Source organism: Pteropus medius, unplaced genomic scaffold (assembly GCF_902729225.1).
Source record: "Pteropus medius unplaced genomic scaffold, Ma_sr-lr_union100, whole genome shotgun sequence".
NCBI lineage: Eukaryota > Metazoa > Chordata > Mammalia > Chiroptera > Pteropodidae > Pteropus > Pteropus medius.
Window position 1 is genome coordinate 51957451 of NW_024349800.1, and position 24815 is coordinate 51982265.

The 24815-nt window shown below is 36.8% G+C and overlaps 1 protein-coding gene across 4 annotated transcripts in view; it reads left to right on the forward strand.

Moving 5' to 3' along the window:
• The window catches only part of ATAD2B (ATPase family AAA domain containing 2B), a 107793-nt gene extending 84365 nt beyond the window's left edge, over nt 1-23428 (forward strand). For 2 of the 4 annotated variants that reach the window (XM_039887725.1, XM_039887727.1), the window contains exons 23-28: nt 7509-7631; nt 10484-10621; nt 14121-14804; nt 17343-17470; nt 17796-17924; nt 19992-23428. In XM_039887725.1, coding sequence (XP_039743659.1) covers nt 7509-7631; nt 10484-10621; nt 14121-14804; nt 17343-17470; nt 17796-17924; nt 19992-20033 — 1244 coding nt within the window. In that variant the 3' untranslated portion in view covers nt 20034-23428. The remainder of the gene's footprint in view (nt 1-7508; nt 7632-10483; nt 10622-14120; nt 14805-17342; nt 17471-17795; nt 17925-19991) is intronic. The other 2 variants (XM_039887726.1, XM_039887728.1) reach the window with 2 other exon arrangements.
• Nucleotides 23429-24815: the final 1387 nt, after the last annotated feature.

A 24815-nucleotide genomic window follows, 5' to 3' on the forward strand; every position in this document is an offset into this window, starting at 1 on the left:
TCTAAATTATAGTTTCCTTACCTGCAAATAGGGATAATTATAGTGCTCTTCTCATTGATCGTAAGGATTAAATGAGAAAATATATTAGGTTAAACTTCATGAAATTGCCATTTTCATATGGTTCAACCTAAATATGGTAAATGCTTAGCATAGTGCCAGGGATGTGGTAAGTGTTCCATAAAGGTTAGTTGTTCATATTTTTATTTTCATTATCATCATTATTATTTAAATTGTACTTTAATTGTTATACATGGTTTTCTTAGTAGTACCTGCATACTAGCTTTAGAATGACCCTTTATACTTTGTGCTTGTTCCAGTCCCTGAATCACATTTAAAAGTCAGTCCTATTTTGGAACACATCTCGGGACTGATAGTGAAAAGTGAATTTGAGTGGTTAGAGAAAGCCAGTTGAGAAGATCAAGCTAGACTTTTTTTCCATTACGTAACTTAATTATTACCACATTGAAATAATATTGCTTTTAAGAACGAAGCAATGGTTTATGGTACATGATAACCTTTTACTACAGAATGCAATTGTATAGTCAAAGAATATGGCTCTATCTCATAGTTAGAGCTCACATGATACACTTGTAATTTTCCTCCTTCACTGTTTTAGATGCAAAAAGTGTGATATGATTCAAAAGCATGATTTTCATTCTGTTTAGATTATTTCATATCTTTAGTCAAGAGGCCTTTTTTTTTTCCTGTAGCAACAGAACCACTTGTTATGTATTAGAAAAACAACCTCAGGGTCTGTTGTGTAGCAAGTGGAAATTACATGAATGTTGTATTACTTTTACAAGCTCCCATGAGTATTTGAAAGCTTACAGTGTTGTTTTGCAGAATACATGGCCATTTGAGAAAAATACTGGCATATACATAGAAGACAAAAGCCAGCATTTTGAAAACTATACATGTGACCTAAGTGTTCACCCAGATTCTCTCCCTTGAGGATGATGTGGACAGGAATTACATGTGTTAGCCAGTAGAATTTTTATTTATAGGTTCTAACTGTGACCAGTATCAGATATTTGACCCTAATTATTATCTTATAGACATGTGATATGTTTAACTCTTACCCTTTCTTTGTCTTGGTGTACATCCTTCCTCTGGCCTTCAAGAGCATTCATATACATACTGTTATTTAGCTAATTTTGCTGAAATTTTAGCCCTAATCTTTCAGTCTTGTTAAAATCTTCGATTTTGTACCAAGTGCTTAAGAAAAAGCTCACAGATTTACCCTAGTTTTTGGAGCCCTCTGTGGGCTTTGTTTCAGTTAAACTCATATTTTCTTTCACAGTATTTGTGAGTACCATGACTAGTTACTGATCTGGGTACTTCGAATACAACAATGACTATGACAGTCCTTGCCTCTTGAGATAGAGATATCAGATCATGCATACTGAATAATTACTGTGTGGCAAAGATTATACTATATGCTATGGTCTTAGTTTGCTAGGGCTTCCTTTACAAAATACCACAGGTGGCTTAAACAACAGCAATTTATTTTCTTACAGTTCTAGAGGCTAAAAGTCCAAAATCGGGACGTCGGCAGTTGTGGTTTCCCCTGAGGCTTCTCTCCATGGCTTGTGGACGGCTGCCTTCTTGCCGTGGTCTTTTCTCTGTGTGCACGCAGACCTAGTGTTCCAGGTTTCCTCTTCTATCAGGACATAAGTCAAATGGGGTTAGGGTCTATTCATATGACCTTATTTTACCATAATTACCTCTTTAAAGGCTCTATTCCAAATATAGTCACCTTCTGAGGTACTGGGCATTAGAGCTTCAGCTTATGAATTTTTGTTGGATGGGGGAGACACAGTTCAGCATACAACATAACAGTTGTATATAAACAGAGATAAATAAGCCACAGTCCCTACTATCTAAAAACTCAGAATGATAGATACCTAATTATTGGTAATTATAATAAAAGATGATTAAGGCATAGAAATAGTATAGAGATAACAATTATGAATTTTGTCTTGAGGTGGCAGCAGATGATTGCAGTTTCATAAGGTCTGTAATAGAAATAATGTACCCAGTGTGAGTGGAGCACAGAGATGAAGGCACTACCTAGAGATGAATAGATTAGGAAGGGCATGCATTCTAGGCTAAGAGAAGTGGTGTACAAAGTAGTGCACTACTAGTATACAGAGGTATAAAAAGAGAGAACTTGGCTGGGGAGTAGAGTGATGTGGTGTCACTGTGGGAAATTTTATCCTCTTCTCTCGTCACTGAATCTCCATTTACCGAGCATGCATTTATGAAATATTCTCTACGTGTAAATCGTGTCCAGTCATGGCCTGTGAGATGCCTACAGACCACTTTGTAGGAAGTCCTACAGATAAATGTGACAGTAAGTGTTCTGTCTTCTTTTGATCCTGTGTAAGGACTTCAGAGTTCTCTAGATAAGGAGCCATTGGATGGTTTTGAGGCAGAAAGTGATATGATTTGGTTTGCGTTTAAGAGTATATAGTGTTTTAGGCAGTATCAGTTTTGGGGTAGAGGTCAAGGGAGTGGTGAGATGGAGGTTGGAAGACCAATTAAGATGCAGTTACAGTGGCAGCAGAGGTTGAACATAGATGTCTTAGTGACCAACCGATAAGACATGACTGATGGAAATGCAGAATGACTCCTTAGTGTTTGGTTTGGGTTTTAAGGAACCTAAGCAGCAAACTAATGGAGAAATAGGCTTTTAGGCAGTACACTAAGTTTAATTTTGGATGTATTAGTGTGTGTTAGCCTTTGGTACACCCAGATGAAGTGCAGACATTGCACAGTAGTAGTTGTACATGTGGTTCTAGAGATTAGAAGTTTGGACAGAGATGTGGCTGGAGTCATCAGTGTATAGGAGCGAAGAGGCGATGTGGGCAGTACATAGAATGAGAAGAAGGGAGACCCTGGGAGAACACTCTTTTAGGAGATACTCTTAGCTGAAGGCCTGATTTTACTGTTGGTGCTGCCTCTACTGGGAGTGCGTGCATTTTTTTCTTTTTAAATCAGTTTTATTGAGATGTAAGTTATGTACAAGAAAGTGTTTTAAAGTGCATTGTTCGTAAAACCACATATATCTTTTAAAATTCCACTATCCTTAAAGGAATATTAAATGCTACGCTCATAAAAGATTTTTCTGATTTCCTTTCAGTTGTAAGTAACCCCTTCATCACTATGTAACTCTACTGAGATACTTATTTTTTTTTCTCCTGTAGCAGTTTCTTCTTTATATATCCTAATTCCTTTTTTAGACTCTAAGCTCTTAATAAATGTGGTCAGTGAGTAAGTTTTATCAATTGTTCTCTTGTTAGATACTAACCAGAGGAGTCTAAGATTAGATAGAGATTATAGGATGGAGAAAAATAAGATATGCAGATAATGAGACAATAAAATGTCTTATTTAGGAAATAATTTGGATTAAAAATCATACCATAAAAATCAGTTTTTCTTAAAATATCATTAATCTCTTATAATAATTTTATTGAAAAAATCGTCTAATGTACTTCTGTTCACCCAAATATAAGAGAAACGTTGACACATTGAAAGAGTTGTTACTTTCATAAAAGTAGTGACTTAATTTTATACATATTTATCAGTATTTCATAGATATTCGTCAGTTTATTCTGATAGCCATTAGTTTTTACTGAAAGCATATGTAGGTGGTAATGTTTTTATTTTATAGCTGTAAAATAAAGAGATTGGAGATTGGAGCTTAGAGAGATTATGTAATTTGCGTATAAATCCACAAATGTTATATGGCATAACTGAGTGAATTGAGATCTGTCTGAACTTCAGAGCCAATGTCTATGGTTTTTTTTGCTGTGCTTATGTTACTTGCAAATATTACAGATTTGGAGAATCTTAAGATCTTAAATTGTGAGACAAAGTAAAAGAATTGATAAATATGTAGCCTTTATTCATGCATAATTTTAAAGCAAAGATTTTAAGTTTGTTGTCCACGAGAGAGTCTCTGAACAACCACATCCAAAATTGTACACACATGTACTTTTCCACGTTCATCACATACTTAAACGGATCCAAGATGACTTCTCTCAAAAAAAAATGAAAATCCAAGGCATAGACATCTGTTAATATGACTTTATGCCATGTATAAACTTAGACTGTTCTAAATTAAAAAAGATTATAATGATAGGCACATGAAAAAGCATTGTTCCTTTATCAAATGCTGATGCTCTTTAGAATAAATTTCTTGTCCTTCAGACCAGTGGGAAATTTTTATGGAATTCTTTTTTTTTTTTTTTTGTCTATTCAATAATCCATCCATCCATCCATCCATCCATCCATCCATCCATCCATCCATCCATCCATCCATCTATTCAGCCTTCTCTTCCTCCCATCCATCTCATCTACCCCATCCACCCCGTCCATCCCATCTATCAATCTTTTTTCCCCCCTTTATTGGGGATGGAATTTGGGTGGGAGGCATGTGTTTAAAAAAGCCAAAAAAAAGTAAAGATCATTGAGTTATTTTAGAGTAATAATGTGCCAGATACATGGTTTTATATCTCATCTTCCTTCTTTTTCAGCTTTTTCCAAGTTGAGATAGAAAGCCAGTGGCAGTTGTGGTATCACATTGGCTACAAACATTGTATTATCAGCTTGAAAATAAGGCTACTTCTCAGAATATCCATTGTAGTTTTTTGTTTATGGTAGCTTAAATTGAAAGCAACTGAAAAATTTCAACAGTAGAGCAATAACTGAAGATTAAGGTACATCCTACTTTGGATTGTTACACAGCCACTAAAGTTTAGTTTTCAAAGAATATTTAAGAGATACTGGGAGACTTCTGATTTTGGCTAAGATGGAGTAAAAGGGACTGAATTTATCCTTCTACCTGACACAATGAAAAAAAAAAAGCTGAATAAAGTATATGAAAAAACAATTTTGAAGACATGGGATGTCAGAAAACAAAGGAAAATAATTCCCCAAAGATGAGAAACTGAGATGCTGAGCACTATAGCTGCCTGCAGAGTTTCCAGGCTGTGGCACAGGAATGGTTAACGCAGGCAGAGCCTGGAAGTCTCCCTTAGTTAAAGAGTAGGGGCTGGGAACGTGAAGAGGCAGAGTGGGTAAGTTCTCAAGGCAGAGTAGGGGAAGAAGAAGGCTGCATGGAGAGAGCGCTCCGGGGATCTGTGGGACCCTCCTCCTGCCCTGCGAGAAACACTGATCAGTGTGTGCATGTGAGGAAAGTGCCCGAGGACAGCGAAGGAGGGCTCTTCTCTGAAGCTCATCCAGGGCTAGCCATAGTGCAGCCACGAGAGCTAATAAACCAGCAAGGAGATAAAATGGAATCGTTAAAGAAAATACACAATTCAAAAGAAGTTAGGAAAAAAATAAAAAGGGAACAAAGCATGTGGGACAAGTAGAAAATAAATAGCAGCCATATTGATAATCACATAAATCACATTGAAAGTAAACTTGGGATCGTCAAACTGGCTGCCTGGTTTTGTAAATGAAGTTTTTTTTGTTTTGTTTTTTAAATAGGAACACAACCAGACACACATTTGTATTGTGTGTGGCTGCTTTTATGTTACACGGGTAGCTTTGAGTAGTTGCCAGAGACCTTAAGATATTTACTCTCTGGGCCTATACAGAAAAACTTGACCTCTGGCCTAAATATCCCAAATAAAGGCAGATTTTTATCAGATTGGATTAAAAAAAGCAAGACCCAACCATATGCTGCTTATAAGAAACCCACTTTACGAGACTAACAGACTACCTGCTGCGCTAATGAGGCTCCTTTTTAAGAAACCCACTTTAAAGCTACAAATAGGTTAAAAGAAAAGTATGAAAAGATATATGAGAATAATACCAAGCAAAGGAAAGCTGGTATGTTTATGTAAATATTGAAGTAGATTTCAGGCCAAAGAATATTAGCTGGGATAAAGAAGATTATTTCATAATCATTACGTAGATATAACAGTTCTAAACATTTATGCCTCTGATAACAGCTTCAGAGTCATGAAGCAAAAACCGATAGAATTGCAAGGAGAAATAGAGAAAGGCATAATTCAACTTGGAGATCTTTGGAAGATGTTCATTTAAGTCATGTTACTTACCTGCTCAGATATTTTCAATGACTTTTCATTATTCTTAGGATAAAATCTAAAAGCCTTTAAATATGGTTGGATTCCTATTTGCCTTTTGCTTATTGTGTAGCAAGCGCACAGGCCGCCTTTCATTTTCTCGCAGTCTCTAAGATCTTTTTACTCCAGAACTTTCTCACATGGTATTTTCTGAACCTGCACTGGTTTTTCTCTACCCTTTCAGTGGCTACGCCAATGTATGCTTCAAGTCTCAGCTTAAATGCCTGTTTCAGAGAGGCCTTTCCTGACTTGCCTAATCTAAATTGGCACCTACACCAATACCCTGTAGGTTTTCATCATAGCTGTTATTCTGGGGTTTTGTGGGGGCGGTGGGAGAGGTGTTTATATGTGTGTCTGAGAGATTATTTGGTTAATACCTCCTTCCTATACTAGTCCAAAATGTCCTCAAAAATGTCAAGACATGTCTGTTTTGTTCACCACTGTGTAGCCATCACTTGGCTCTTCCTGGTACAGTTGATACTATTTTTTAAATAAATGTTTAGAGAAAATGTATTGGAAGGAAATATACCAGTGGTTGCCTTTTGAGTACTGCATGTTTGTTTTTGTAAGATTTCCATAATGACCTATTATGGTTTTCTAATAAGAAAAGTTATAAATAAAATGTCTTTATACATTTTGCCTTCACTAGAGATGAAAAGGCAGATGTTGGCTTCTAGTTCTTGATACTGTTACGAAGTAAAGGACTTTGATATATTTACTTGACTTTTAATATTGGAGTTACGTAGGTCTAGGGGGTACTATTTATATTGTATTGTTCATGGTTGAAGACTCCTGGATTAGTCTAAAACAGATTTTTCTTTTAGTACCAATTTTAAGTACAGTTTACCTAGAGGGGAGTATGTACTTCTCTCCTGGATCTATCTACAATTTATATACCATCTTATATTCTTTAGCTTAGAGTGTCTTGATGTATTTGTCTGTTTCTGTCCCGGTTTTTAAAGGTCACGCTTACTTAGGATATATTATATTCTTAAGCACAGTTTTGACCAGTTTTCACTTATGAAAAAAATTACGTAAGATTTTCTGAATTCTCAGTATCCATCTATGGCAACTCGGGTGCTGGGCATATGGCAAATATCCTCTAAATCTTATTACATTTTTTAATTGAAAGCCATATATTTTTGTTTTCAAAAATATAAAATAAAACCTTATATCTTTGAGGTAATGTTTTGTTAAATAGACAGTTTTGAGGTTCTGAAAGTACAGTTTTCAGAGAATTATCAACTTGCGTAGCTTTTTTTTTACTCATTTAAATAAACCTCTCACCTAGGAATGCTTTTTACAGTTTTACTTAAATGTTTGTATTTTTTTACTTCTCTTTTTAAGATGCCCTTTGTTAATATTATTTCATTTGTATGTATAATAAATGTATAACAACTTTTTTAACAGATAAAATAATTAGGCACAGGGCTTGTACCCTGAAGGACACTGCACATGCCATTATTGCAGCTGAATTGGATCCAGAATTTAATAAACTTTGTGAAGAAATTAAGGAGGCAAGAATAAAAAGAGGTAAGTTATAGAAATGAACTTGTTACTGAAGAGCAGGAGTCATCGAATGTCATTGAATGGTGTTTCTTTAGGGTTGCTGGTATTGTGAAAATAATGTATTTTGAGGCACAGCCTTTGCTTAATTTCTGATACCAATATATTTCATGTAAATTCTCAAAGATATTTGAAAACTACTTCCTGTGAAAGTTTTGCAAAGACAATGCAAATTGCAGAAATAAAATGCTTCTTAGTGAAAATTCTTTTTCAGGAGTATGTCTTTGTTAATTATTGATTTCTGTTCTTGAAGCATTTAGATAGGCTTTCATATCTGAAGAGGGTTTATTTTTCATGTGTTTACACCCAATACTGGTACTTTTTAAAAGTTTTAAAAAGTGTGTTGTGTGTGGTTTTTTTTTTTTTAATTGGAGCGATTTTGTTAATATAAATACAGAATTAGCAAATGTGGTTTGTTCATTTACTAAAACAATTCTGTCCTTGAGGACCTCACACTTTAGTAGGAGAGAGTGAACTGTAAAACAAATCAAGTGCAGTGTGGTATGGCACTGGGTGAAGTGCGTTTGTAGTACGGAGGCGAGACCCGCTAGGGAGCCCAGCATTTTGGTCAGGTTTGGGGAATGAATGTAGGAGTGTTGTCTCTAGTGGAGGAGTGGAAGGGTGGCAGCGACAGAGAAGGAGATGGTATTTGTAAACACAGCAAACCATAGCATGGATCAAGGCACAGAGATTCGAAATAGTGTGGTATATTTATAGGAACCGCAAACTAGTTTTGTTAAAAATGTATAGAATGGTGAGAAATAGAGCTCAAGAGGCCAGGACACTGAAATTATGAAGAAGCTTTTCTTCTACTTCCTTAGAAGGATCTTCCCTGGCCATCTAATTAGCCTCTGGTTGCGGTAGCACTGGGCATTTTGTTGTCTCTCCCTTATTTAGTGCTGTGGATGTCTTGTTCATAGCTCTACTGCAGTCCCTAGAACAGTGTTTAATATACAACAGGTTTTCTATAAATACTTGAATGAATCGATGGATGGATGACATGTGAAGGAGCTTGGACTTTATCTTGTAGGCTGATGTTTTTCAGAATGGTGTGCTTATTACCCACATCAGCTTAGACCTGGTGAATTAGATTCTCTGAGAGTAGTAAGGCTGAGAAATCTGCACTTGAACAAACTATTCAAGAGGTTTTTATATACACTAAAGTTTGAGAACCATTGCCATAGTCAGTAGGAGTCATTGAAATACTTCAAGCAGTGGAATGAATTGGTAAATTGCTTTGGCAGCAGAAAATAGCAAGGTCTCAATGTGGAAGGTAGAAAGAGAGAGACCAGTTAAAAAACTGTTAAAGCCAGTTTAGAAAACAGTTTGGCAATTCTAAAAAGTTAAACATGACATTTACCATATGACCCAGTGATTCTGCTCCTAAGAATCTACTCAAGAGATATGAAAACATATGCGCATTTAAAGACATACACATGAATGTTCATAGCAGCATTATTCACAACAACTAAAAACTGGAAACAACCCAAATGTCTGTCAGCTGGTGAAGGGATATGCAAAACGGTATGTCATGTAAGGGGCTACTGCTCAGCCGTACAAAGGAGCAAGGTGCTGATGCGTGGCAGATTGTAGATGAACTTCAGAAACATCACATTAAGTGAAGGAATCCAGTGACAAAGGGCCACATGTTGTACAATTCAGTTTATATGAAATGTTCACAAAAGGCAGGTCTATAGAGACCAAAAGTGGATTAGTGGTCACCTGGAGTAGTTACCTAGAATCGAGTTGCTGTGGTGATTGCACAGCTCTATAAATTTACTAAAAATCATTTAATTGTATGCTTAAAATGAGTGACTTTTGAGTTATATAAATTATATGTTAAAGCTGTTGAGGGAAAGTCTGTTGGAATAGTCCAGAGTCTAATCGGTGAAATGGGGATGAAGATAGGACTAGTGTTAGAGACGTGGCTGCGGGGCGGAGGGCGTCGTGAAGGAAGAAGAACCACAACTGGCTGCTGTGTTACTGGTTTAATGACTTAGGAGATACTAATACCACCAGTAGGAATAGGAAATAAATAAGGACGAACAGTTTTTTGGTGGGGAAGGGTAAACCGGTTAGTTATCTTTAATTTGACCCATCTTTAGGATATCTAGTTGGAGGTATCAAATAGGCAGTTGGTTATATGGATCAGAAGCTCAAGAGATGTTTGGGCAAAAGATGTAGATTTGGGAATTATTATATAATGATAGTGGAAGCTGAAGGCATGAGTGATACTTTGTGGTAGAAGGTGTAGATTAGAGTGAGAAGAAAAGGGATCCCAGAGACAACCCTGGGAAAATCAACATTTAAGATTCACGTAGAAGACAAATCCAGTGAAGGAAACTGAGAATGGAGCGATTATTGCTGTGAACATAGGTGCAGGAAACGCAGACTCACTGCAGTGTGCTGGGACAGGCAGCTACTATCCGGTGGAAGCTGTTGGTGTCAGTGGGCTCACTGGCCCAGTAAACAGACTCGATGGCGGAAATCATAACTTTTAGATGATATATAATCTCATTGTCCCACAATGCTAAAAATGTGAAATATGTCCCTTTGCAAATTAAAATGAGTAAACGTAGGCCCCCTTTGGGGATTATGTATAAGCATGGCCTGCCAGCTTATTTTATTTTCGTGATTCTGTAACCTGTTTCTTTCCTATCTTAAAACAAAAGGTCCTGTTTTCATCCAAATTCTAAACTGTCCAAGTATAATTAATGACTTTAAAACTCAGTTCTATATTTCAGACTTCTTTTTTTAAATCTCGTTGGTTTATGTAGCTGGGAATATTTAAATAGGTATTGCTTATCTTCTGCTTGCAGGCTTATCGGTAACAGCAGAACAAATAAATCCTCATGGTACTGGAGCTCGGAAGACAGAAACTAGAGTTGAAGAGGCATTTCGGCACAAACAGAGAAATCCAATGGATGTCTGGCACAACGCCGCAAACAAGTGTGCGTGTGAGTATGTGAGATCGCGTTATCCAGTAGTGAAACAGCTGAGACAGGTACAGATTCCTTAGGAGCTGGGCTCGCAGACGAAAGCACTGCTGTTTTCCCGCAGCTCTTTCAGTCTCTCTCTCCAGAGGTGAAGAGCTTGTCGAGTGAGGTGCTGATTCAGAAATATGTTTCTTTAACCTTCTTTGCTCTTTTCCATCCCCATTCAGTACTTGCCGTTGTAATTGAACTAGGTTAGAATATTTTTCCTTTTAAACTTTGGTTTTTGGATAGAAATGTGGAGCCAGTAGACTTTTTACCCACCCCCGTCTCCTCCTCCAACCCCTTGCTGTATACAGTGCATGATGTTCTCTTCATGGTGGAAAAATGGAACTCCGACTTAAGAGAGTGGCTGATTTGACAGTAGGAAATTGATTTTTCTGAGAGAATATTTTGTGCTCAGCTTGAAAAATTTGTAGTCGTCTTTATCTAGCTTTGTTTAAGTGAGGTATACTTAGAGAAGGAAGACTGTTTAGGTTTTCTCAAATTTTTCTCATTCATGGTGATCTATAAAATATCCAAAAGACAAAAGTTAATACACGTAGCCTCTTTCTAACGTAGCACTTAGTTTCTCTGAGGATGGCCGTCCTTGGAAGATGTACGCTGTTCTTCTGGTGTGAAGGTGGTAATGCTGCTCCAGCTGTCAGTAAAACTGGCCATATATGGTCTTTCACCAGCGTCCTTCACCTTGCATGAGTGAACCATGCCTATTTTTTTAGCTTCTCTTTGCGATACGTGGCATTCATATGTGAGAAAATTTGAAGGACTTAATGGTGCATTTAGTTCCATGAAACCAATTAAAGTTATTTGACCTAGTTGTACCTTGGAACATGACCTGGCTAATGGAACACAGCATTCTAATTTAAACCTTAAAATCCTTTACATTTTCTGCATCTGAACCAAATATTTACTAGAACACACCGAATATTGGCTTTAAGCAGTTTAAGTTCCTTTACTTTAAATATTAAAATGTTAATCTACAAATTCGAGTTTTACTTTCTCTAACCAGTAGATGGCATAGGTGACTCATCATGTGTCTGTTTTACATTAACTTACTTAAATCATAAATCTAAATGTCCCTAAGCCAGAGTTGCTTTCTTGAGGTCTTAGTTTTGGAAACAAGCTCAGAGATGCTATAAAAATTGACTCTAAAGATTGTGCCTCTAAATGCGTTTTTCATACAAAGCACTCCTGAAAAAGGAAATGGTGTATTAAAGATTAGTTCCATAAATATATACTCCTACCACGTGCCAGGTGCTGTGGATACAAAAATTACTAAAACAAAAATCCCTATTCTTGTGGAGCTTGTATGATCAATTTCTCATATTTTACCAAAAGCATACTAACCATTAGAAATAGTTACATAAGGAGGGGGAAATATTTCTAGTTTGTCCTCACCCCAAATGAGAAAATTTTCTCTGTTCTTAGCCTGGATGAAAGCGTTAGAAAAGTAAACTTGCTTCAGTAGGGCTCCAGGCCTTTGCTCAGTGCACTACATACCAAGTTGTTGGGCTGGCTCTTGATTGAGCAGAATTCAGCCTTTTGCTCATGAGTTCCGTGGCTTAATGAGGAAGGAAAAGGGGAACCACCTGTGCTTGTGATTATGTGGTTGGAGAATCAGGAAGGCTACAATGTCAGGAGTGACTTGTCAGGCAGTGAAAACCTAGCAATTCACCTCTTACAGAAAGAGCAAGCTGGATATTCTTTTAATGCAGACTAGGTTAGTGTTTCATATAGTTAATGAATGTTTATGAATGTTCATCACTTAAGCCTCTGTACAACTTTTAACAGTAGACTAATGCAGAATTTTTTTTTCCAATTACCCTGTAACTGTAAATTGTAAAAAGTTAATGGGGGGAAAAGGAATAGAGAGATGGTTTTAATGATATTACAGTTTTGAAGACACAATATATTTTGAGCCAAGTGACTAACTTGAATTTTGGAAATGATTTTAGAAACTTTTAGTAGATTTATTCTTAGATAAGAAAGAAGAGTAATATATACATACATATAAAACAAAATTTGTCCATTTCTTGTGACTACCTTGGTGTCTTTACCGAGACTCAGTACAGATTAAAGATGAAAGGATGAAAAAAGTATGTAAGCACACTATGCACTGTTGACAGATCACAAGTTCATATTAAATGATGGAGCATAAGAGACAAGGATTGTAATAAGACCGTATTTCCTTTTATTTGTCTTTCAAAAGCAGTTTTTAAACTGTGGATTAAACAGTCTACTCTTAGTGATCTCATATTTGTATTTCCTTTCGAAAATGTCTTTGCCAAGTAATCTTTTCAACTTTTGCATATTAAAAATATATATTGTCTTTAAAAATATTAAACCAGACTTGACATTACTTTTAAAGCCTTGGAAAAAAATGAATGCCTTTTTACCCTGATGGCTTTGAACAAATTAATATTTATAATTTGGTGTTAGACACCAGAAGGGGGGATAGGTGTCTAGTTTAACTCTTGTGCTTTAATAACTTTCATTAAATTTCTTTATGCATCTGTCCCATATTGCAAAAATAAGAGTTAACTTTTTGCTTATTTAAGGGACAATGGGGTAGACTTGCATAACCAACTACCTTTGATACGTATATGGCTCCATCATTACCTGGAAATACCAGCTGTCTACTTGTAAAGCTCATGATAGTTTCTAGCATCTAAGGGTATAGTCCTTACAACTTTTGTAGGTCTCCCTTTTCACATAACTGACCAATATTTATTTTCAATGTTTTATTAATGTTGTTGCCACCTTGGTAGCAGTGGGCTTAATTTTTCTACATAATTTCAAATAACGACTTTGTAAGATATTGATGCTGCTGGGTGAACCGTTTGTGGTAGAGGAAGCTAACAGATGGCTAACGACATTGTCCATATAACCTTCATAAGGCTTCTCTCAATGACCATATTAACTGCGAGTGATACTTTCTCGGGAAGGAGTGATAGCGGACATTTCTTTGTTGGGATACCTGTAATTATTCTGTCTTGATATAATGGATCATGCCTTTATTTCTTGTCACGGTTTAGGTGCTTCTGGGTAATCTTGGTGGCAAAGCACACACTTTCCTGGGGAAATCCCCCCAAACCTTCCAAGCAGCCTGGTAATGTGGTCATTCCCTACATGTATATATTATATGCTTGACCCCTGGGTGTTAGAAATTAGGAACAACTATAAAGTAGAATCTAAAGCAATAGAAAAAAATCAATGCTGGGTAAAGTCATAAAGGAAATAAGCTTAAAATTTTTTTATTCCTCAGTGTTCAACCCTGACTTTATATCCATTCCACTTGTAGTTGTGAAGATTAGTAAGCATGGCTGTCAAGAGCTAAGTAGTTTTTGCCAGTGTGTTACACCAGTGTGGGTTTACTTTCTTTGGGGTCCGATTTAATATACATCTGTAAAACAAGTGTTGCACTCCAAGTTCTACATATCTTTTTTCCTTCCTTGTAAAATAGTTCGAGTTCGGCGAAAATCAAGGCGGCGCTCACAGTGGGGTAAAGGAATTATTAAGAAAAGGAAAGTCAATAATTTAAAAAAAGATGAAGAAGATACCAAATTTGCAGACTATGAGAATCATACAGAGGGCAGGAAATTGCTAGAGAATGGAGAGTTTGAGGTAAGCACCGACTGCCATGAAGAAAATGGAGAGGAGACTGGAGATTTGTCTATGACCAATGATGAATCGTCGTGTGACATCATGGACATGGACCAGGGGCAGAGGCTTAACAGTGGAGCGGGCACAAAAGAGAACTTTGCATCCACCGAAGAGGAGAGTTCAAATGAGTCTCTACTCGTCAACAGCAGTAGTTCTCTAAATCCCGAACAGACATCTGGGAAAGAGCCTTTCCTTAAAGGAAGCTGTCTAAATGGTGAGGCCTCCACTGACAGTTTTGAAGGAATACCAGTTCTGGAGTGTCAGAATGGCAAAGCTGAAGTAGTTTCTTTCTGTAGTAGTGGAGATAAATGTAGTTCTGAACAGAAGATTCTTCTGGAGGACCAGTCAAAAGGAAAACCAGAAACTTCAAATGAAAATCACAGAGATGATCCTGAGAAACTAGAGGCACTGGAATGTAGCAATAATGAGAAGTTAGAATCCGGCCCCGATGTGGAGGCAAAAGACGCAGAACTGGATAAAGAAGGTAGAGCTAATACTTTAATAAATCATCCGAAGTTTTCAACTCCAGAGTTAATTAATTGCATATTTTATCTGGTCCCGAGTAGCGATAGTTGATAAATAATTATATCCCTTTCAGAATCTGTTTTAAAGTTTTCATCCCTTTTTCCCTAGAAAAGTATACACAATCTAAATTTTGGTGAACGTTTCAGAGGATTTATGGCCCAGAATGCATTGCTTTACATTTCTGGCTCCCATCTGATTATCATCCCTATCCTAGAGAATTTATGACTAAAAGCTGAGTATATCCACAAATGTTAAGAAGATGAAATTCTAACTGAAGAACTATTGGGGCGGGTGGGGTGAGGGTGATCTGAGAAGACTTGGATTCTATAGCGTGGTATATTTGAGTCATATAGACCCACGTTAAATGACCACTCCTGTTTATTCTAATCATATGACTTTGAGCTAGTTACTTATACTTTCCAATCCTGTTTTTCATCTTTTAAACTTGAGAATGGTGTCACTGCGGGGATTAAATAAGACCTGTATGTTAATCACCTCCCCTGGCACCTGGCACATACTGAGGTATATTCACTCCAGGCAGTCGCTGTTAGTCGGTCTGAGGGATGGATGTTTAGTCTCAGAGGCTCCATTGCTTTGTAAAGTCAGTGGTAGAGCAAAGCAGCAGAACTCTCAACATCAGATCACCTTGTTCTTACAGTCTCAGCACTCCGTTAGCTCCCGACTCTCTGTGATTATGTGATTCTTTTCAGAAGAAGCAGAAAAGGGGCAGTTGAGGATTTTAGCCATGCTTTATTATCCTTGAGCCCACAGAGGCATGGGCGGAGTGAGAGATCTGTGCTATTCAGTATACATTTTCTTCCTGAACAGGACTCTTCTTATACTAGGCTCTCTTGAAGCTACATCGACAAATTGTGCTTTCTCGAATTGTGTGGAATATACAGCGTTAGCCTGGGATTTGGGTTAGGTGGGAAAAGTTTTTGCTGCCAGTTTTTTGAGCTCTCTAGCAGAATTAGGAAGTAGGAAGGTATTAGTCAAAAACTTAATTTCTTTAATGGGTAAAGAGAGCTGTTCTTAAATACTACCTGTTGAGAAGTTTTCTTTTTCTTTAATATTTAATAACAGAAAATAATCTTAAGAGCAGTATTTATTTCGGGCTGTCATATAGATAGCACTTGGATGGTGTGTTAAGTTCGGGTTAAGTAGTGAATGGGACAGAGTGGGGAAGAAGGGCAGGATCTGTGTTAGGCAGAATGAATATGTGGGAGGAATCATTTTTAATGCTACTTCACTATGAGACAAGTTAGCTTGCAGAAAAGGTTTAAATTATGTTCACTTGGTTAGCTAAAAGTGTTAAAGATATTTGTTGGTCAAAGCTTTTCCTGATTCTCATTTTTAACTGGTGGGGCAGTGTGACCTAGTACAGTGGTTCCTGATTGAAGTTCTCAGGCTTCTAGAAGTCCATGGATATAGTAATGAGGATCAGTATGGTCTTAACGGAACTCTAGCCTGTGTTGATTGAACTGTAAATCAAGGATTTCACTCTAAAGGCTGTCTGAAATATAAAATTTATCTGATGTATCATAGTATATGTTTTTGAAGGCAGCATTTTGGTTCTTTGACTGTTTTTATCTATATAGCAGGCGTTGATGAGAAGGAATTGGTTACAGATTTGGGAATCAGAGGACTAATGTAAGAGAGGGGAGGAAGGTTCTCCTTAGTGTCCCTGACATGGGCCAGGTCCTGTGTAACGTACTGAAGTAGTCTGTGTTTATCTTTGCGTTCGTTCCCTCTTGGCCTGCTCGTAGAGTGCTCGTGCTTAGTAGGGGAGCACAGACTGGACGGTCTGCCTACCTTCTCTGCCCCTGGAAGTGCCTGGTGCTGTCAGATTATGCTCAGCCACCTCTAATTTTCTGCCCTCCCCACCACCCCCAGTATGGCTAGTCTCAGCAAGATGTTGGGAGGAAAGTAATTAGATGATACTAATTTACTCCACGATAGGAAAGATCACTAGCCCTGTTCCATTTTTAAGAAAAAATGTTATAACCCAGGTCAATTTATAATATAATTGTAGACAGTGTAACAGAAAAATCAGAAATTTCAGGTAGCGTTGAGGAAGATGTTTTACGTTGGGAGGCGGATATGTAGACAGACAGGTTGGCCTTGCTCTGTGTTGGTGTCTGCTTTTCTGGTCATGTCCCTTCTGCCAGTTCCGAAAGCTCCGAATTGTAAGATGGCTCTCACAAGAGAGCGAAAACTGTAAGTCAGGCCGAGGGGTAAAGATCTTCCTTCCTTTTAGTGGATCTGTTTACTAGCTGGTATTCTACTATGACTTGGCTTTTATACTTGTAGTTTAGTTCTCTTTAATTTGGTTTACTTATTCTTACAAAAAAAAAAAAATCATTCATCATTTAAAGAATACACTTTATTCCAAAAAAGATTTGTAGTGGGTGAAAGAACTTAATAGTTGTTCAAGCCTTATTTTTCTTAACTTTTGCTTGCTGCAGTGCACTTTTTTTTTTTTTCCCCTCAATTGTAGGTGCCTCTAAAGTAAAGAAATATCGTAAGTTAATTTTAGAGCAGGCAAAAACAACGAGCCTGGAACTGGTTCCGGAAGAGCCAGCTGAGCCTGTGCCGCCTCTTATAGTTGATCATGAGAGACTGAAGGTAAGCTTAGCTGTTCCCAGTTTTAAACGAATGGAAAGAGATTTGAATGTATTTTATAGGCAAGTGAATAAAACTAGTTTTGATTATCTTCTGCTTTAACTAGGAATATATGTGCTTCAGAGCTTTTAGTAAAAAAGAGTTATGTGTGTTTGAGAGGTTTAGTAATACGAGAATAGTCTTGGTAATAAACTAAGCTCTAGAATCTTCTAAACTCACATGTCACTGTCGCACTATAGCCTGTAGTGTCTAGTGCCTACTCATTTGAATATAACTTTCAGTTTGAACAGTGAAATCAAACTTTATTCTCTTCTACTTTTTTTCTTAGAAATTGCTTGATTTGTTGGTAGATAAAAGCAACAATCTGGCAGTTGATCAACTTGAGAGATTATATTCTCTTCTTAGTCAGTGCATCTATCGTCATCGTAAAGATTATGACAAATCACAACTTATAGAGGTAAGTGCTTAGTTCATCTGTAGAATAAACAAATACGTGCTTTTATTCCAAAGAAAAGAGGAAAGAAAGTTAGTTTAGTCTATATCCTTTACCACTGAAGAATGTTTTAAAGATTTAAGATGAAAAGAATCATTAAGAGCTATAGTTTGAAGAATAAAGTCTTTCCGTATCATTTTGTCTCAGGGCAGAAGTAATCCTGGATTCTTTGTTTATCAAAACACAGAAATTCATGATTCTGGGTTGGCAAATACATAGAATAGCAATTCTCCTCTCCCTTATTTATCACTGACTAGGCGTATCACTTAGCCCTATTGAAAGGAGTTGCTGTGGGCAGTGAGACCTGTGGGCCACACCATTAGTGGTTGGGAGAAAACGGAAAAGCCATCTTATTTAATCAGACCTAGTCCTATAAAATAGCCACATGAAGGAGTGGTTGTCGTTTTGCTTAGACACCTCGGATGTAAACTATTCCCTTTCTAGACAGCTTTTGGCCATAAGAAAGTTCTTCTTTATAAATAGGAGTTTAATCTCTGTTCAGATAATTTATATCATTAAGCCATACTTGTGCATTTTGAGTTCATCTGAGCAAATGTAATCTCCATACCCACTAAATGGCTAAGTGACTTAATTAGACTCTTTGTTCATTTGCCTGCTAGTTTGTGTATTTGGTGGTCTATTTATTTATTTATTGGGTATCTACAGTTCCAGATACTGTGCTAGGTGTTTGGGATGCAAAAAATGAATAAGACAAAGCCTCTGCTCTCAGGGAGCATTTCTAGTACATTAAAGAGTTATATGTAGGGATGTGATTATTTCCTATGTGCAATAAGGAATGTTAGACTTGAATCAGAGCAAGAGAGCATTTAAAAGTTATCACATTTTTATGTGTCATATTTTATGTTACTATTATATAATATATAGAAATAACAGGAAAGCACAAATAAGGAAATAACATCATCCATATCCCCTCATCTAGAGAAAACTAGTCAATGTTAATCTTTTGGAATAATTTCCATCCTTTAAACATGCCTAGATGTACATAACATGTGCATAATAAGTACGTGAATATATATTTAAAAGTTGAGATGATATTATATATTCGGTTTCATAACCTGGCCTTTTGCCTCCTCAGCAATGTATGATGAAACATGTAGCTGGGTGATTTTGATTGATCTTACAGAAGAAGTTTTCGATCAGATAATGTGTTAGTATGGCCTATTATAATTTCTTTGGAGATGTTTAAAGGGAGAAAGGAAAACCAAATGTCTCAGTTATATGTGATATTTGCCCATCTGAATGCAATGTGTGGGGAGAGTGCTGTACTTTTTTTTTCTTATTCTAGAACTTGGTTCACATCGTTTACACTTAGTTAGTGTGACTGGATTGAATACTCTTCAGCAGTGAAACATCTTTCAGTAGGGGACTTGGGAGCCTGCTTTTCTAGGGGCCTTGTTTAGAGAGGGAGGGGACCTACAGCAGAATCACCAGTCAGCAGCATCCTTGGTGGCGGCGGCGGCGGAAGTGACTCCTGCCTTCTGGCTTTTTTTTTCCAGCTCTGGTTGGAGTGAATAGCAGTGGGATCGGGGTGTATTCTACTTCTGGTACAAGTTTTACGGTACCGAATGCACTCATTTTGCTTTGGGAGTTCTTGGAATGTAATGAGTAAGGAAGAGCTCACGCTCTGGAGTGAGGCCGCCTGCATTCAAATCCTGACTCTGCTATTTATTAGCTGACAAGTTATATATATAAAACTTGTCATATATACACACACACACACACACACACACACACACACACACACTAAGAATATAGTACAGTTATCTGGCATAATAAGTACTCATTGAGTGTTACTAGCGTCATCCTCATAAGCCTAAATATAAAATAGGAGACATTTGGAAGGGTTTAGGGCAGATTGTCTTACAGAGTAGCTATGGTATTGTAATCAGGAAAACATTTAAAGCTTATTGTGTATCCAAAATCCTCTAAAAAGTTAATATAGAATGAATTTTCCCATAATCCTCTTGTCTTTTCTTTAACAGACAACATGTACTTTTTTTTCTCTTATAGGAGATGGAAAGAACAGTTCATATGTTTGAGACATTCCTATGAACTTTTCAAGATGAGTGGTTTATCCTCTCGAATCTGCTCCTGACTGAGCAGTCTTCTGAGCCATTCAATTTCAAATTGCACCAATTGCGGGCAGAGCCTTGGTGTAAAGTGCTCTCTCACTCATCCTTTCTCTCTGTTGAATTTGGTGCTATTGTCTCAGGTACCTGAAACCAACCAGCCTACAAGAACCAAACAGAACTTCAGAAACATGTTGTATTTTCCACAAATAAAAAATACAACCCCACAGATTGGAGATTTTGGTGCTACAGAAACTGCTCTCACTCCTGCTCCTCTTTCGTGCGCTCTGTCTCGGAGACGTCTGTCTTGGGGAGCAGACCAGCAAACTTGAGAAACTGGACGGGCAGTTCTAACTGTGTTGAATCGTTTAAACAGTGGGCAACCTATTTTTTTTTCCCCTCCTTTCTACCACTTTTATCATATTTGTTTCTATTTTTTCCTCTGGGTAAAGGACTGAAACCTGTTTAAGAGTTGGCTATGGTATATTCTGGTGAGAAACTGAAGAAACTGGATGAAATCAGATTAGGCTCTTTAGAACTGCCTTTAATGTGCCTTTTTATTCATTTGAGAAAGATAAGGCTAAACAAAAGGGTGGGCTTGTTTCTAGCAAATGAATTAGAATGTTTTCTTTGGTCACGACCTTGAAAATAAGCTTTGCTACTCTGTCATTAAGAGACAACCAGTGTTTTGGCATAAAATGCCTGTCTTATTTTCAAAACTCAATCAAGACACTCATTAAGCCACATAATACACTAAAATGGTAAGTTTTCCTGTATGGTCCGTTTCTGTTTAAGAAACACGTAAAGTGACAACAGAAAATAATCCACAGTCCACCAAAAAACCCCACACTTTTCGGTAGTGCTGACAGTGATCACCAGAAAATAGATAGTGCCCATTCTTTCTTCTGTCAGTGGCAATTTAATTTATGTTTGCGTTCCCAGAGAAGAATGATTTTCATGTATCGTAAATCGTTACTATTTTGTTTAAAGCCAGGACTTGCCAAATGGACAGAAAAGAGAGGAATTTGTCAGAAGCTCTATAAAGTTCATTTTCTATATGCATAGCTGCAAGTGAGCTCTGGTATGGTACTTGAATAACAGTATTAATGTTTAAATCTCTTACCATAAGCTTAATCTTTACACCTCTTCATTTTGATCGGAACCCATTTTGAATCTTGTTGAGTGATTTCTGTGAGTTGTACTTACCTAAAATTAATTATGGGTTACTAACTTTACAAAAACTTTCTACAAATTTGGAGACACAGTCTAGGCAGTTGCGAAGAGGCAAAGGGAGTGCAGTGACATTTTTTTATCAGATGATTTTTAAACAAAAAAGTAGAAATTTTTGACAAGTTGGCTTGATATCTTCGTTCATTATAGCTGTTAGCTGCAGGTGTGTCTTTCCAATATATGCAACACATGTACTTTGGGTTTTAATTAGAGCAAATGGTCTTGGACTACTGCAGAGATACCGAGCTACCTCAGCTTTTTGTATTTTAGTTACCAACAGTGTTTACAGAGCCCTGTAATCACTTTGCCACCGTTTACATGCTGAAGCTAAGGTACTTGTCTCCTGTCTCTGGCTGTTCGGAGCGTGCTGGATGCCAGCGCAGAAAGCGCACTCTGGCCATAGGCTACTGCAGTAATCCTAAGTGCTTCTTTGCATTTACATTAACATTTTACGCCTTCTAATTCTAGCTTAATTTTTGAAAAATGCCACTTGTTTTCTTTATACCCAGTCTAAAATTTTCATGATATTCATTCAGTTAGTCACGTAATTCAAGATGCTACCCGTGTAGACACACTGTATTTTTAAGTGGGCAAGTGCGATTAACGATGAACCATTTTAAAGGGGAGGTTATTTGAAACCTCTAATTTGATTATTGGGAGGATTTTCATGCTTTCTTTACTATTTATTACCACCATACCAGTTCAGACTATTTTACTGTCTAATACATTAGCATTTTGTATTTTGATGGAAATTGTTACAGAATTTAAAGATTTGATGAAGAAATAAGATGTAGCAGATTTTTTGTAGCAAGTTTCTGGTAAAAGGGTTTTTTGCAAGTCTCAGGTTCTTGCTGCACTATTTTTTTTTAAATATTTATTCCAGTTACTCTAATTCAGAAGCATTCTGTTCAAGTAACAGCAGCACTTGTGAAAAGAAAAATAAAAACGCACATGTAGGTTACGAAATTTGTAGAAGTTAATTAAGATTTTAGCCATCAGTGAGTTTGACAAGGGAAATTTATTTATGTTCAGCATTAAAATGCTTCCAAAAGATCAAGTTTTTGATTTTAATATCGATGTAGATGGAGAAATAGGAGGCAACCTCAGTGTGATAGGAACTGCCACTTTGAACAGCTTAGGTCTGAAAGAGAAAGCCAATCTAATGCCAAGGGGAGAAAAATGAGCTGAAATTGTACCAACTCCTCCAGCTTCCTTTTCCCCCCAAAAGAAACACACTATACCAGTTTTGCTTATGTTACAGATAACTGGTTGTTCTATAGTTTAAAGCAGCTTGTGAAATTATCCAAGTGGACTCAATTTTGTTTACCTTTCTGTAAGTTCTTAATTCTTGCTGTATAGCATTGGCAAAAATATGTACAAATTGACCTCTGTTCTTATTTCCTATTGTGAGCGTTATAAGTGATGAGCTCCCGTGTAAAACCCTGCTCTCGGATCAGTGAAATACATATCGAAGCACACAGCCCAACAGTAGTTAACGCGCAGCTGTGGGGACCATGGGAGCTTTGTGAAGATGATGGAACCGCACTAGGATCGAAACTGATGGCTGTGGAGTTAATTGTGTTTTTGAGCTTGAATCTCACCTGTGATTAATTTTTTTGTGTTTTGTTTTATGTCCTTTCATGACTTGATTTTTCTTATATGCCAATGTATTTGTAGGTTTACTGGATTTTATTTTTAGGGAGTGGGGTGGTTAATATCTTCCCACTTTTTGATTAAGTTGGTTCAGCTATGGTGCTATTCAAGTAGGAATCGTCAGTGTCAGGTCCCGTAGCTGAATGCCATTGTTATTATAATTATGATTTGTAATCACATTGTAAGCTTGAATTTGGGCTTGTACCTGCATCTTTTGTATTTTGTACATTTGGTTATTTAGACTTTGGGAGTCCTCTTTGGTTTCAGCCATGTATGTCTACTTTGTAGATTTCAGTAGACTTCATCAACTATGGTCTGTTTTGGGTTCGTAGTTTAATTTAGAATTGCGTTAAATTGATGTTTCGCATTTGACTTCATTTTACATTAGTTTGAAGTAAATTATTTAATTTTTGAATTCTGGAATTTTGAACATTTACTGTAATTTGTAATATAACTGCTGTGAAATACTTGAATAAAGATGACAAGAAAACCTGTCTTTAGCTTAATTATGATTATTGTTGGCCGCAAAGGCATTGCTACTTTTCTCGCTGAATTCATATGTTTTGCAGCTAGGGCACATTGATGTTTACTAAGCGTCCCAAAAATCTTGTTATGTTTCTTTCATCTTTCAGTAGCCCTCAGTATTTTTCAGCTAAAATATTTTGTGTTGAGAAAGTGTGGTTTTAGTTTCAGTTGAGGATTGTCTAAACTATTTTGTACAGAAGCAAATAGATTACTTCTGAAATTTGTTTTTCTAGTCAGAAGACTGCTACAATAGATGATTAGGTAGTAAGGTTGACTTATTTTACAGTGCTTCCCTTTTTGATCTTCATATAGTTATCAGCATACTTTGAGCAGTACGTAGAATTTAAATGGAGACGATTTCATACCAGAATTTTCAAGGGCTTGTTGCTTCAAGTGAATAGAATGTTCCTGGCTTTAGATTGCTCAGATTTCTGCTGTCTACTATAAAATACCTTTTCATGTTCCAAGATTAGTGTACTAATCTGCCTCTATATAAATTTTTTTTTTGAATCACAGTAAAAAGGAACTGGTTGAATTTGAGTTAAGACTTTGTTTTTCTTGATTTTTTTTTTTTTTCAGATCATATAATTTTTACTTTTGACTGTGTATGCAGGCAGGCCGCGGAGGTACCGTGGTTCCGTTCCAGATCATTGCAATAAAGCCAATATCGCAATAAAGCGAGTCACGTGAATTTTTTGGTTTTCCAGTGCATATAAAAGTTATGTTTATATATACTGTAGTCTATTACGTGTGCAATAGCATTATGTATAAACAATATGCATACCTTAATTTACAAATACTTTATTGATAAAAATTGCTAACCATCATTGGAGACTTCAGCGAGTTGTGATCTTTGCTGGTAGAGGGTCTTAGCTGCAGTTCGTAGAAAATATAATATCTGCGAAGCACAGTAAAGCAAAGTACAATAAAATGAAGTATGCCTATGTAACAAGACTGGTAATGATAAACCTGGAAAACATTTTAAAGAATTTTTATCTGAATGTTTAGATAAGGAGTTTATGATTGCATTTGAATCTCAATCAAGTTTTTAGGGCTTTGGAGATGAAGTTGAGTTTATTCAGTTTTAGTTTCCATCTGACTTAAAATTACAGTAAAGTGAGAGGCTAATCTTTACGTATCTACATCATGTTACCCCCATGCCGAACACCTGCAATGTTACCTATTGGCTTTTCAAAAATATATACATTTCCTCTGTTACTCTCACAGTCACGCCTTTTATGTCCTAGGTACTGTGCTAGGCAAATGTGATACACAGATGACACATTCTCTGTCCTTAAGTAGATTATAGTCGGCTAGGAGAGGTTGGTGTGTCTACCAGTCACGATAATTCAGTAGG